The 13341-nt window shown below is 41.9% G+C and overlaps 1 protein-coding gene across 2 annotated transcripts in view; it reads right to left on the minus strand.

Moving 5' to 3' along the window:
* Positions 1-13341, minus strand: part of arap1 (ArfGAP with RhoGAP domain, ankyrin repeat and PH domain 1) — a 179094-nt gene that overhangs the window by 94624 nt on the left and 71129 nt on the right. For both annotated transcript variants that reach the window (XM_062977050.1, XM_062977051.1), the window contains 3 exons: positions 10676-10806; positions 9663-9733; positions 3608-3717 (listed from right to left, as the gene is read on the minus strand). In XM_062977050.1, the coding sequence (XP_062833120.1) occupies positions 3608-3717; positions 9663-9733; positions 10676-10806 (312 nt within the window). The remainder of the gene's footprint in view (positions 1-3607; positions 3718-9662; positions 9734-10675; positions 10807-13341) is intronic.

Genomic DNA, 13341 nt, shown 5'->3' on the forward strand with positions numbered 1-13341 from the left:
GGGCTGCATAGGTCAACAGCAAGCCGGGGCTATTAATGGTTGGAGGCTTAACCCAACCCGGGCTTCGAACTCATGACCTCTCGGTCAGTAGTGATTTATAGCAGCTGGTTACTAGCCAGCTGCGCCACAGCCCGGCCCCTATATATATAAATCATATATACTCGAGTATAAGCCTAGTTTTTCAGCCCCTTTTTAGGGCTGAAAAAGCTCCCCTCAGCTTATACTCGAGTGAGGATCCTGACCGGCTTCTATTCAGGTCGGCTTATACTTGAGTATATAGGTATTCAGAATTGGACAGTCTTATTTTATTAAAGTCTTATTATTATTATCTTAAATTACAGTTTTATATAAATCTTCAAAAACATTTAACCTACTGATGCCTCAAATAATGCAATTATATTAATATCTATTTTTATTTTTGAATTTGAACCTCGTTTTATACTCGAGTCAATAAGTTTTCCCAGTTTTTGTGGTAAAATTAGATGCCTCAGCTTATATTCAGGTCGGCTTATACTCGAGTATATACAGTATTTTATTTTTAAAATTGACCCGTAGCTGCTACATTTTCCACCCTCGTCTTATACTCGAGTCAATAAGTTTTTCCCAGTCTTTGTGGAAAAATTCGGTGCCTCGGCTTATATTCAGGTCGGCTTATACTCGAATATATACGGTAGTATTGCTTTTATTGTTAGTTGCTTTGGATCTCTTTTAAGAGAGATAATGTTGGATAGAAATACTCTAATAATAAAAATAAAATAACTAAAGGTCATCTATACCAATCCAGATATGGAATAAAAGAATTAATCGAAGATGCTACCCAACCTGTATTTAAAGACCCCCAAAGGAGAGTCCACCAGAGAGCCCATAACCCATTCAAATTGGAAGGGACCCCCAAAGGCCATCTAGTCCAACCCGGTTTTGACAAGCAGCAAGGCACCATCCAAACTCTCCCGACAGATGGTCATCTAGTCTTTGTTTAAAAGCCTCTGTAAAGAAGGCTAAGGCAGAAGTAGATTCCACTAGAGTTGGAAGGAGGGACCCCCAAAGGCCATGCAGTCCAACCACATCATGCAGAATTAAAAGATGCCCATCCAAACTCTGTTTGAAGGCCTCTGAAGAAAGAGGGTCCATCACCGAATAAGGTGACCTGTGTCACTGTCCAACAGCCCTTCCTCAAGTTTTACAGCCCGTCCTAAAGTTAAGGTAGAACATGTCAGGGTATTGTGTATTGTGAAATGTTAAAATCAATCTGGGTTGTTAGAAATGCCTTATGTGTTAGTTTTCGGCAAGGCATTCAAGTAGTTATGGAGTTAATGAGAGCCTGCTATGACTGACGTATTACAGGACCAATGGGGTCAAGTTTGTTTTGACCGGGACTTTCTTCTTGGTCTGTGGAATGCAGAGGAGTGTCTTCAGAGTGTGTGTGTGAGTTGTTTCGGCGAGAGCACTCATGGAGAAAGGACTGATTTGTTCTATTTGTATATAGTTATGTAAATAAAGATTTATTGCCGTTGGATTTTCAACCGAACCCTCGTCTGCTGGAGTGTGTTTGACCAGTGCTGTTTATCCACATGGGAAGACAGTCTGGAGAAGGAGGTGAGACCGGGATGATGTTTTTGGAATCCACTCTGCATCCCATCATCCCCCTGACAGAACATTTTTGTAACTTGAATTCAAAAGATGCATCTACACTGGAGAATGACTGCAGGTTGAAACCTCTTAAACTGCTGTGGCTTAATACTATGGGATCCTGGGAGTTGCCATTTTACAAAACCATTTATGCCCAAGAGTGCTGGTCTCTCACCAAACTACAAATCCCAGGAATCCACAGGATTGAGCCATGGCAGCTAAAGCGATATCATCTAACTGTATTAATTCTACAGTCTATAGAGCAGCAGAAAGCAAACTGGCTCCATCTTATTCCCATAAATAAGGGGTTTCTTTCTGATCTTTCCAGATTAGTTCCACTTCTGATGAATAATCCAGAACAAAGTCTTCCATCACAAAGGAGAAATGAATTTTTTTTCAAACCAAGATCTCCTTCTCTGGAGGTTATAAAGCAGAGGCTGGATGGCCATCTGTTGGGAGGGCTTGGGTTGTGTTTCCCTGCCTGGCAGAATGAAAAGGGTTGGGCTGAATGGCCTTTGGAGGTCCCTTCCAACTTGTATTGGAATACAGTAGAGTCTCACTTATCCAACATAAATGGGCCAGCAGAACGTTGGATAAGCGAATATGTTGGATAATAAGGAGGGATTAAGGAAAAGCCTATTAAACATCAAATTAGGTTATGATTTTACAAATTAAGCACCAAAGCATCATGTTATACAACAAGTTTGACAGAAAAAGTAGTTCATTACGCAGTAATGCTATATAGTAATTACTGTATTTATGAATTTAGTACCAAAATATCACGATGTATTGAAAACATTGACTACAAAAATGTGTTGGATAATCCAGAACGTTGGATAAGTGAGACTCTACTGTATAAGGTCGCCTGTGATTTCAGTGGATTCTCCTTTGGAAGTTTCTGTCATGGTTTGCAAAAGGCACTGTGCTGTGTGTCTTAACTGGAAAATGAAGTGCATGAAGCTGATTGGTTGAGCCTGAAAAGACCTGAGAATTGACATGATACTGTTTCTGTTCTGCTGCTGCAGAACCTGTTTGGACAAGTTTTTCAATGCTGACTGGGTACTGCTAGTGTAGAGAGCTGTGTACACTCAGAGAGGCCTTGCTATTTTGTGGCCTGTTTACTGCTGAGAAAAGACTGTGAAGAACCAGGACTGTATTCTGGGGCCGGGATGTGGCGCAGGCTGGTGACCAGCCTGCTGCAATAAATCACTCTGACCATGAGGTCATGAGTTTGAGGCTAGCCTGTGGCGTTAATTAAAAAAAAATAGCTCCTGCTCGTTGCTGACCTAGCAACCTGAAAGATAGTTGCATCTATCAAGTAGGAAATAAGGTACCACTTATAAAGTGGGGAGGCAAATTTAACTAATTTACAACGTTGGAATGAGGAAGTGCCATCAGATGATGAAGCAGCTGCTCCCCCATGTGGCCAGAATCGAACATCCCCTCAGGAGAAGGTTAAATTGCCTCTGCGTCTGTCTCTGTCTTTGTTCTATGTGCATATGGCATTGAATGTTTGCCTTATATGTATACAATGTGATCCGCCCTGAGTCCCCTTCAGGGTGAGAAAGAAGGGCGGAATATAAATACTGCAAATAAATAAATAAATAAATAAATTCTTCTCTGAAGCAGATTTATGGACCGAGAAAGGACTGTTTATGACTGTGGACTTTTGTAAGTGATCAGAGGGACCATTTTAAATACTATTTTTTCTTATCTCTTGGAATCAGTAAAGTTCTGGTGTTTTTTGTTCTGCAAACCTGAGTGGCATGTTATTGTTCTGCAGGTGACTCTGGATTGCAGACACAAGTAAGACCTTCCATTTATCATCATCAATCCGTAATAGTTTCCACCAAAGGCTGGATGGGAGTGCTTGGACTGTGTCCTCATGAATGGCAGAAGGGGGCTGGACTAGATGGCCTTCGGGGGACCCATCCAAGTCTATGAAAAAGCAGAACTGAAAGGAAGAATTGTTGCTTACTTTACAGGGGATTCTGCCTTGAAGTAATCCTCAATGAGCTCGTCTTCGCTCAGCAGGCTGTTGATTCGCACACAGCACCGCGTCGTCTCCGGCGGGGTCCCAGCCTCTTCCTGCAAAGAGGAAACATCATAATCCATTCAAAGCCAATAGACAGTCGTCCCTCCACATCTGCAGGTTTGCAGATGTGGTCATCCATAGATTTGGTATAATGTGTTGTTGAAGGCTTTCATAGCCGGAATCACAGAATTCTTGTGTGTTTTCTGCGCTGTATGGCCATGTTCCAGAAGCATTCTCTCCTGACATTTCACCCACATCTATGGCAGGCATCTTCAGAGGTTGTGAGGTATATGGAGAAACTAAGCAAGGGAGATTTATAGATCTGTAGAAGGTCCAGGTTGGGGGGAAGAACTCTTGTCTGTTGGAGGCCAGTGTTAATGTTGTAATTAATCACCTTGATTAGCATTAAATGGCTACCAGTATTTTAAAACTCCAAAATCAGAATAGTAAATAAGAAGCAACACTCTGAAAACAGAGGAATTCTAGACATGGGTCAATCAGGGGCAGCTAATGACTCTGCACAAATGATTCCCCCAGGCCAGGATATGAGGCTGGGAAGGCCATTTAATGCTAATCAAGGTGATTAATTACAACATTCACACTGGCCTCCAACAGACAAGAGTTTTTCCCCCCCACCCAGGACTTTCCACAGATATATACAGTAGAGTCTCACTTATCCAACATAAACGGGCCGGCAGAAGCTTGGATAAGCGAATATTTTGGATAATAAGGAGGGATTAAGGAAAGGCCTATTAAACATCAAATTAGGATATGATTTTACAAATTAAGCACCTAAACATCATGTTATACAACAAATTTGACAGAAAACCTAGTTCAATACGCAGTAATGTTGTAATTACTGTATTTATGAATTTAGCACCAAAATATCACGATATATTGAAAACATTGACTACAAAAATGCGTTGGATAATCCAGAACGTTGGATAAGCGAGTGTTGGATAAGTGAGACTCTACTGTATTTAAAAACTCCAAAATCAGAATAGTAAATAAGGAGAAAAACACTCTGAAAACAGAGGAATTCCAGACATGAATCTATCAGGTGAAGCTATCAACTCTGAACAAAGGATTCCCCAGGCCAGGACATGAACCTTGCAAGGCCATTTAATGCTAATCAAGGTGATTAATTACAACATTCACACTGGCCCTCAACAGACAAGAGTTTTTTCCTCCACCCTGGACCTTCCACAGATATATAAACCTTCCTTGCTTAGTTTCTCCATATACCTCACCACCTCTGAGGATGCCTGCCGTAGATGTGTGCGAAACGTCAGGAGAGAATGCTTCTGGAACATGGCCAGACAGCCCGGAAAACACACAACAACCCAATTTGATGTGAAATGTGTAAGTATCTCTAGATCCTCCAATGCAATTCTATAGTCAACTTCCTGCAAAAACTGGCCAAAAAGTCCTGCTGGAAGACCTAGAAATTCCTAAATAGGTATTTTCCCAGGTACAATTTTCTCTGCAATTTCCTCATTTGCATTTTTTCACTTTCACGGGGGTCCTGTAAATGTGGGTGGGTGGGGAAATAGTGGAATCAGGACCACTGTCAATGCATCCACACTGTTGATTTAATGAAGTCTGACACCATTTGAAATGCCCTGACTCAGTAAACAATAACAATAACAATTACACTAGGTAACAACATTCGAAACATTTTCTGTTCCTGGTTCGAAAGTGTTATTTCCTGTTTAATTGTGCAATCCTTACTTTGGAAACAGTTGTTGCACTCGAGAAACTTTGTTTTTGTGGCCTCCACAAACTGTGTTGAATTGATTGAGACTCGATGAAATGTTCATTGGAAAACAACAGCAAAACGTGCTGAAGGATGTGCCACGAAAACAAAGTTTTTGCAATTTAATAAGCTTTTTTCCATGTTTATATGATAGAACCACTTAGGAAATGACATTTATAACCCAGGAACAAAATCTAGTTACTTAGGGGCCATCCACACAACCATATACCCCAGAATATCAAGGTAGAAAATCCCATAATATCTTCCTTGAACTGGGTTAACTGAGTCCATACTACCATATACAATAGAGTCTCACTTATCCAACATAAATGGGCTGGCAGAATGTTGGATAAGCAAATGTATTGGATAATAAGGAGAGATTGAGGAGAAGCCTATTAAACATCAAATTAGGTTATGATTTTACAAATTAAGCACCAAAACTTCATGTTATACAACAAATTTGACAGAAAAAGTAGTTCAATACGCAGTAATCTTATGTCGTAATTACTGTATTTACAAATTTAGCACCAAAATATCATGATGTATTGAAAACATTGACTACAAAAATGGCTTGGATTATCCAGAGGTTTGGATAAGCAAGGCTTGGATAAGTGAGACTCTACTGTACTTAGGGGCCATCCACACAGCCATATAACCCAGAATATCAAGGCAGAAAATCCCACAATATCTGCCTTGAACTGGGTTGACTGAGTCCATACTACTATATATTCCAGTTCAAAGCAGATGCGATTTTATTTGGCTGTAAGGAAGGGGACAAAGTAGTGTTGTTGTTGTTGTTGTTGTTGTTGTTGTTGTTGTTGTTGCTGCTGCTGCTGTTAATTACCTGTCTTCCTTGCAGCTCGAGGCAGGATACAACAGAATTAAAACAGAAGGATAAAACCAAACACTACTAAAACAGATATAACAAAATACAGACAAATAATAATAATAATAATAATAATAATAATAATAATAATAATAATAATAATAATTTCTTAATATAGAATCATTGAATCATAGAATAGTAGAGTTGGAAGAGACCTCATGGGCCATCCAGTCCAACCCCCTGCTAAGAAGCAGGAAAGTAGAGTAGTAGAGTCTCACTTATCCAACACTTGCTTATCCAACGTTCTGGATTATCCAATGCATTTTTGTAGTCAATGTTTTCAATACATCGTGATATTTTGGTGCTAAATTTGTAAATACAGCAATTACAACATAACATTACTGCATGTTGAACTACTTTTTCTGTCAAATTTGTTGTGTAATATGATGTTTTGGTGCTGAATTTGTAAAATCATAACCTAATTTGATGTTTAATAGGCTTTTCCTTAATGCCTCCTTATTATCCAACATATTCGCTTATCCAACGTTCTGCCGGCCCGTTTATGTTGGATAAGTGAGACTCTACTGTAGTTCAACGCTAAAGAATCCTAAGAGATATAGTTTGGCAAGGTCTATAGCTTTCTTTGCTTTCACATCATCAAACTACAACTCCCAGGCTTCCAATGCATTGAGCCAAGAGCGTTCAAGTGGTGTGGATACAGTGAAGATACATTCACCCTTGCAAAACTACAATTCCCAGAATCATCACTGCATTTGAGCCAAGGCGATCAAAGAGGTGTCAAGCTGTATTTATTTCAAATATGTTATGGCAAATGTAAAGAAAAATGCTGACATTAATAAAAACCATTAGTACTGGTGCAGGGTCTTTTGGATAATTGGGGAGGGCAAGGCTGCCAGAAAGATGGGTAATGTAATTAATTTCTCAATGCAAAATTATAATTTCTTTCCCCCTTAAAAATGTCACTCATAAAAATAGTAATAATTATAAGTTTGCAAACAAACTTCCATGTTTTGGGGAGGCTTCTCTTCCTGCTTCTCATGCTCGGCGCAAACAGGAAGTTGCGCGGAGGCCGACCCCTCTATTTATAGCCAAAGGAACCTTAGAGCTTTCCGAGAATCAAGCCGGCAGATCCCCCCACATTTGGCCGCAAATAGCTCAATAGTATTGCCATATTCAATAGTATTGTAGCTCCATAGTGCAAGTGTCTCCAAAGAACAGCAAGGGTCTCCAAAGCAGACATGGGCAAACTTGGGCCAACTGGGATCTGCATGCATCATTCGAAAATACATCACACAGTCCTAGACACTTGGGAAGTGTTCGACTTGTGATTTTGTGAAACGAAATCCAGCATATCTATCTTGTTTGCTGTGTCATACAACGTCGTTGTGTCAATAATAATACACACAAAGGGTCAGAAAAATTCTCAAAAGCAAGCTCAATGGAGGCAACACCATCAAGGCCATAAACTCCTGGGCCATACCTGTCATAAGATATACTGCTGGCATCATAAACTGGACACAGGTGGAACTGGACAATTTGGACAGAAAAACAAGAAAACTCATGACCATTCATCATTCACTGCACTCTCGCAGTGATGTTGACCGGCTTTATCTGCCTAGAAGATCAGGGGGCAGAGGACTCTTGCAAGTAAAACAAGCAGTCAAAGAAGAAGAACATGGCCTGGCAGAATATGTCAAAAAAAGTGAAGAACCTGCTTTGATTGAAGTCCAAAATCAGAAACTCCTCAAAACACAGCAGACAAAAAACCAGTACAAGAAAACCACACTACAAACTAGAGCTGACAGCTGGCACAACAAAACATTGCATGGAAAGTTCCTTGACAAAATTGAAGGAAAAGCTGATAAGGAGAAGACCTGGCTCTGGCTCACGAATGGGACCCTGAAGAAGGGTTTTATTTTTAATAATAAAAATTACGATCTGCCAACTGCAAAAGGCCACCCGGCTGGGATCTGCGTGCATCATCTGAAAATACATCACACAGTCCTAGACACTTGGGAAGTGTTCGACTTGTGATTCTGTGATACATAATCCAGCAGATCTATCTTGTTTGCTGTGACATAATAAAATAATAATAATAATAATAATAATAATAATAATAATAATAATAATAATAATAATAAAGTCACGAATGGGACCCTGAAGAAGGAGACAGAAGGCCTGATCCTTGCAGCCCAGGAGCAAGACATCAGAACAAAGGCAATCAAGGCCAAGATCGAAAAATCAGCTGATGACCCAAAATGCAGACTGTGCAAGGAAACCGACGAAACCATTGATCATATCCTCAGCTGCTGTAAGAAAATTGCACAGACAGACTACAAACAGAGGCACAATTATGTGGCCCAAATGACTCATTGGAACTTATGCCTCAAGTACCACCTCCCAGCAGCAAAGAACTGGTGGGATCACAAACCTGCAAAAGTCTTGGAAAATGAGCACGCAAAGATACTGTGGGACTTCCGAATCCAGACTGACAAAGTTCTGGAACACAACACACCAGACCTCACAGTTGTGGAAAAGAAAAAGATTTGGATCATTGATGTTGCCATCCCAGGTGACAGTCGCATTGATGAAAAACAACAGGAAAAACTCAGCCGCTACCAGGACCTCAAGATTGAACTTCAAAGACTCTGGCAGAAACTGTGCAGGTGGTCCCGGTGGTGATGGGCACACTGGGTGCCGTGCCAAAAGATCTCAGCCGGCATTTGGAAACAATAGACATTGACAGAATTACGATCTGCCAACTGCAAAAGGCCACCCGACTGGGATCTGCACGCATCATCCGAAAATACATCACACAGTCCTAGACACTTGGGAAGTGTTCGACTTGTGATTTTGTGATATGAAATCCAGCATATCTATCTTGTTTGCTGTGTCATAATAAAATAATACACATTAATTTTAAATCCAGCTTCCTATATTACTATGCCCAATCCCTACTAACTCCAGGTAAGACTGGGGGGGGGGGGGGGAATCATCAATATTTAATTGCAAAGAAAGAGAAATTCATCACCAAATGAAAGCTAAAAAAATTGCTAGGGCTTTGAAAATGTATTTTTTTAGTCTCCATTTGTAGGAGGAGGAGGATGATGATGATGATGATGATGATGATGATGATGATGATGATGATGATGATGATGGTGATATCACCTTCCCCTATAATATCCTCAAAAAACATGCTCCTGAAAAGTTTGGGAAAGTTTCACTTTTTCCTGACTGCAGCTCCCAGAATCTACTGTCCAGCACGAGACGCAGAGTGGATCCTGGGAGTTGCATTCCAAGAAAACGAAAGCGCTTCAAGCTCTGGCATTAACAGGAAGAGACTGGCACCTGGTTCCTTCTAAGAAGAAACCCAACAGAGAGATTGGGGGACTCACCTTGTCAGTCATTTCTTCCGGCGGAGCGGCTACTTCCTCCTCGAACGGCGGATCGTCATAATCTGACTCATCTGCAAAGAGAGATCAGATGGGGACAGGAAGTCACAAACGCATCTGAAGCTGCCTTAGAAAATGAGTCCATTGGCTGGAAGCAGTGCCTATTACTCATAGTATTGGGTGGGACCCCCAAAGGTCATCCAGTCTGACCTTCTTCTGCCAGGCAGGGAAACACAATCCAAGATCTCCTGACAGATGGCCATCCAGAGAAGGTGACTCCAATGATCCGGCATCTTTAGTGCAACAAGTACAGAAGTACTGGCCATTCAGTTCTCTAATCTCTTGAGGTCCTTTTGCATCCTGATCTTGTCCTCTGGAGTATTCGCTCTTAGAATCATAGAATCATAGAGTTGGAAGAGACCTCATGGACCTCTTCTTCCCCATTTGGTCTCATCTGCAAACTTGACCCACCTGCCCTCTAAACCTTCATCCAAGTCGTTCATAACGATGTTGAACAGCACTAAGGCCCTCTTCATGGCATCCAAATAGTCATTTCTTTCCAGAATGAAGAAGAGGAACCATTTGTTAGAAACATCCTTTGTATTCAGCCACTTAACCAATTCCAGATCCACCTGAGAGTAGCCTTGTCTAGCCCACCTTGGACTAGTTTGCTTGCCAGAAGGTCACGGGGGACTTTATCAAAGGAAGGCCTTGCTGAAATCAAGATCTGCTCCATCCACAGCATTCCCTGCATCTACCAAGCTTGTAACTTGAAAAGGATTTGCTAGATCCACCAATTGAAACTTTCAGGGAAAGTATACTTGAAGGACCTAGCAAATGCTGCAGATGAGTGAAATTGAAATTACGGGTTCTGCGGTTCAGGGGATTTCCCAATATTACCGTATTTCCCTAATCTCATGAGCCATTGAGTCTAATGTGCACCTCAATTTTGGGTAGGACCATTAGCCCAAAAAAAGGTATTAGATTCGAGTCAATAGGTTTACAAAGACACTCACCCAAGTCCGAATGCAAGAGAAGAGGGGGCTTCGGTGGGATTCCCGGCAGATGGTGCTGTTCCAGGAGCTTCAGGCGGGGAAGAAGCGGAGGCGGCGCAGAAGGAGGGTCCTCCTTGTCTTTTGCAGGGGAACTGGAACGAAAAAGCAAAAAGGCCTCACTTTAAAAACCCTTCTACCGCGGGCATAGGCAAACTTTGGCCTTCCAGGTGTTTGGACTTAAACTGCTAAGCTGCAAAAAAATCTGCCGATCGAAAGGTTGGCAGTTCAAGCCTGGGTTAGGGTGAGCACTTGCCGTCAGCCCCAGCTCCCTGCCCACCTACCAGATTGAAAGCAGAAATGTGAGTAGATACATAGGTACTGCTTAAACGGGATGGATCATAATAAACTGTGGCATGTTCTTGGCGGTATGGGGAGACCAAGTCTCCTTGTCTGTCTCCTGAGGAATCTGTATAAAGACCAAGTAGCCACAGTCAGAACAGACCACGGAACAGGAGACTGGTTCCAGATTGGGAAAGGAGTGCAGACATCAGGGCTGCATCCTCTCACCTTCCCGATTCAACTTGTATGCAGAACACATCATGCGACATGCGGGGCTTGAGGAATCCAAGGCCAAAGTTAAAATTTCTGGAAGAAACATGAACAACCTTAGGTATGCAGATGATACCACTCTGATGGCCGAAAGTGAGGAGGAGCTGAGGAGCCTTCTCACCAAGGTGAGAGAAAGAAGAAAGGGCAAAAGCTGGGTTGCAGTTAAACGTCAAGAAAACCAAGATCATGGCAACGACACCTATTGATAACTGGCAAATAGAGGGAGAAAACATGGAGGCAGTGACAGACTTTATATTTCTAGGTGCGAAGATTCCTACAGGCAGGAAATCAGAAGACGTTTCCTTCTTGGGAGGAGAGCAAGGACCAACCTGGACAAAATAGTGAAGAGCAGAGACATCACACTGGCAATGAAGGTCCACATAGTCAAAGCCATGGTCTTCCCCATAGTGACCTATGGATGTGAGAGCTGGGCCGTAAGGAAGGCTGAGCGAAGGAAGAGAGAGGCTTTTGAACTCTGGTGCTGGAGGAAAATCCTGAGCGTGCCTTGGACCTTGGCAAGAAGATCCAACCAGTCCATCCTCCAGGAAATAATGCCCAATGGCTGCTCACTGGAGGGAAGGATGTTAGAGGCAAAGCTGAAGTATTTTGGCCACATCATGAGGAGACAGGAAAGCTTGGAAAAGATCGCGATGCTGGGGAAAAGGAAGGAAAAAGGAAGAGAGGCCGACCAAGGACGAGATGGATGGACAGTATCCTTGAAGTGACTGGCTTGACCTTGAAGGAACTGGGGGCGGTGACGGCCAACAGGGAGCTCTGGCCTGGACTGGTCCACGAGGTCACCAAGAGTCGGAGACGAATAAACAACTGAGAAGCTAAACGGGGAGGTAATAAAAGGCACCCATAAGGACATGCCGGCGGTTCGATCGGGAGGACATCTAAGGACAACAAAGTTTCTCGGGATGGAAAATGGAGGAATAGCAGCCGCCCATGGCCGGAGTCAAGCATAGCCTCCAGATGCCGAAAATGAAAAATACGGGGAAAGCCTTTACCTCTGTTTATGTATTGTCCATCCTTGTGAATTCTATAACGGCACTGAATGTTTGCCATATGTGTGTTCTGTAATCTGTCCTGAGTCCCCTCAGGGAGATAGAGTGGAATATAAATAAAGTATATTATTATTATTATGATTAAACTATATCTGAAGACCAAAACTTGTGCAAGAACCACGACTGAGAACCAATTCCTGAAAGTGATTTCATCTGGATTTGCGCTCAAGGCCTAATGGGACATATGAGACAGATGGGACAAATGCACTCAAATTACACTATGTAACACAATTTTTGTTCCTGAGTTATAAATGTAATTTCCTAAAAGAAGCCCCCAGTGGCGCAGTGTATTAAAGCGCTGAGCTGCTGAACTTGCAGACTGAAAGGTCGCAGGTTCGAATCTGAGGAGTGGAGTGAGTGCCTGCTGTTAGCTCCAGCTTCTGCCAACCTAGCAGTTTGTAAACATGCAAATGTGAGTAGATCAATAGGTACTTCTCCGGCAGGAAGGTAACATTGGTGCTCCATGCAGTCATGCCAGTGGCCACATGACCTTGGAGGTGTCTACGGACAACACCGGCTCTTCGGCTTAGAAATGGAGATGAGCACCAACCCCCAGAGTCAGACACAACTGGACTTAATGTCAGGGGAAACTTTTACCTTTACCTTTACCTAATTGGGTCTATCATAAAAACATATGAAAAGTTTATTAACCTACAAAAACTTTGCTTTTGTGGGAGGGACATCCTGCTGTAGCACATTTTGCTCTAGTTTTTCAATGAATTATCTCATCATATAGTCTCAACCAATTCAACTTAGTTTGTGGCAGTCATAAAAACAAAGTTTCTGGAGTAGAACAAATACTTCCAAAGTAAGGGCCACACAATTCAACAGAAAATAATAACACTTTCAAACCAGGAACAGATTTTTTTTAAAAAAAAAAAAATCTGTTACATATTGGAATGAATATTACAAATTACAAGCATCCAGTGACACAATCTATCCAGAAGTAAGATTCATCTGAATGTAGATCCTTTGGGAAGTTGGAGGTCTATCCTTATTGGGCTATTGGCC

The sequence above is a fragment of the Anolis carolinensis genome, chromosome 3 (assembly GCF_035594765.1).
Source record: "Anolis carolinensis isolate JA03-04 chromosome 3, rAnoCar3.1.pri, whole genome shotgun sequence".
Lineage (NCBI taxonomy): Eukaryota > Metazoa > Chordata > Lepidosauria > Squamata > Dactyloidae > Anolis > Anolis carolinensis.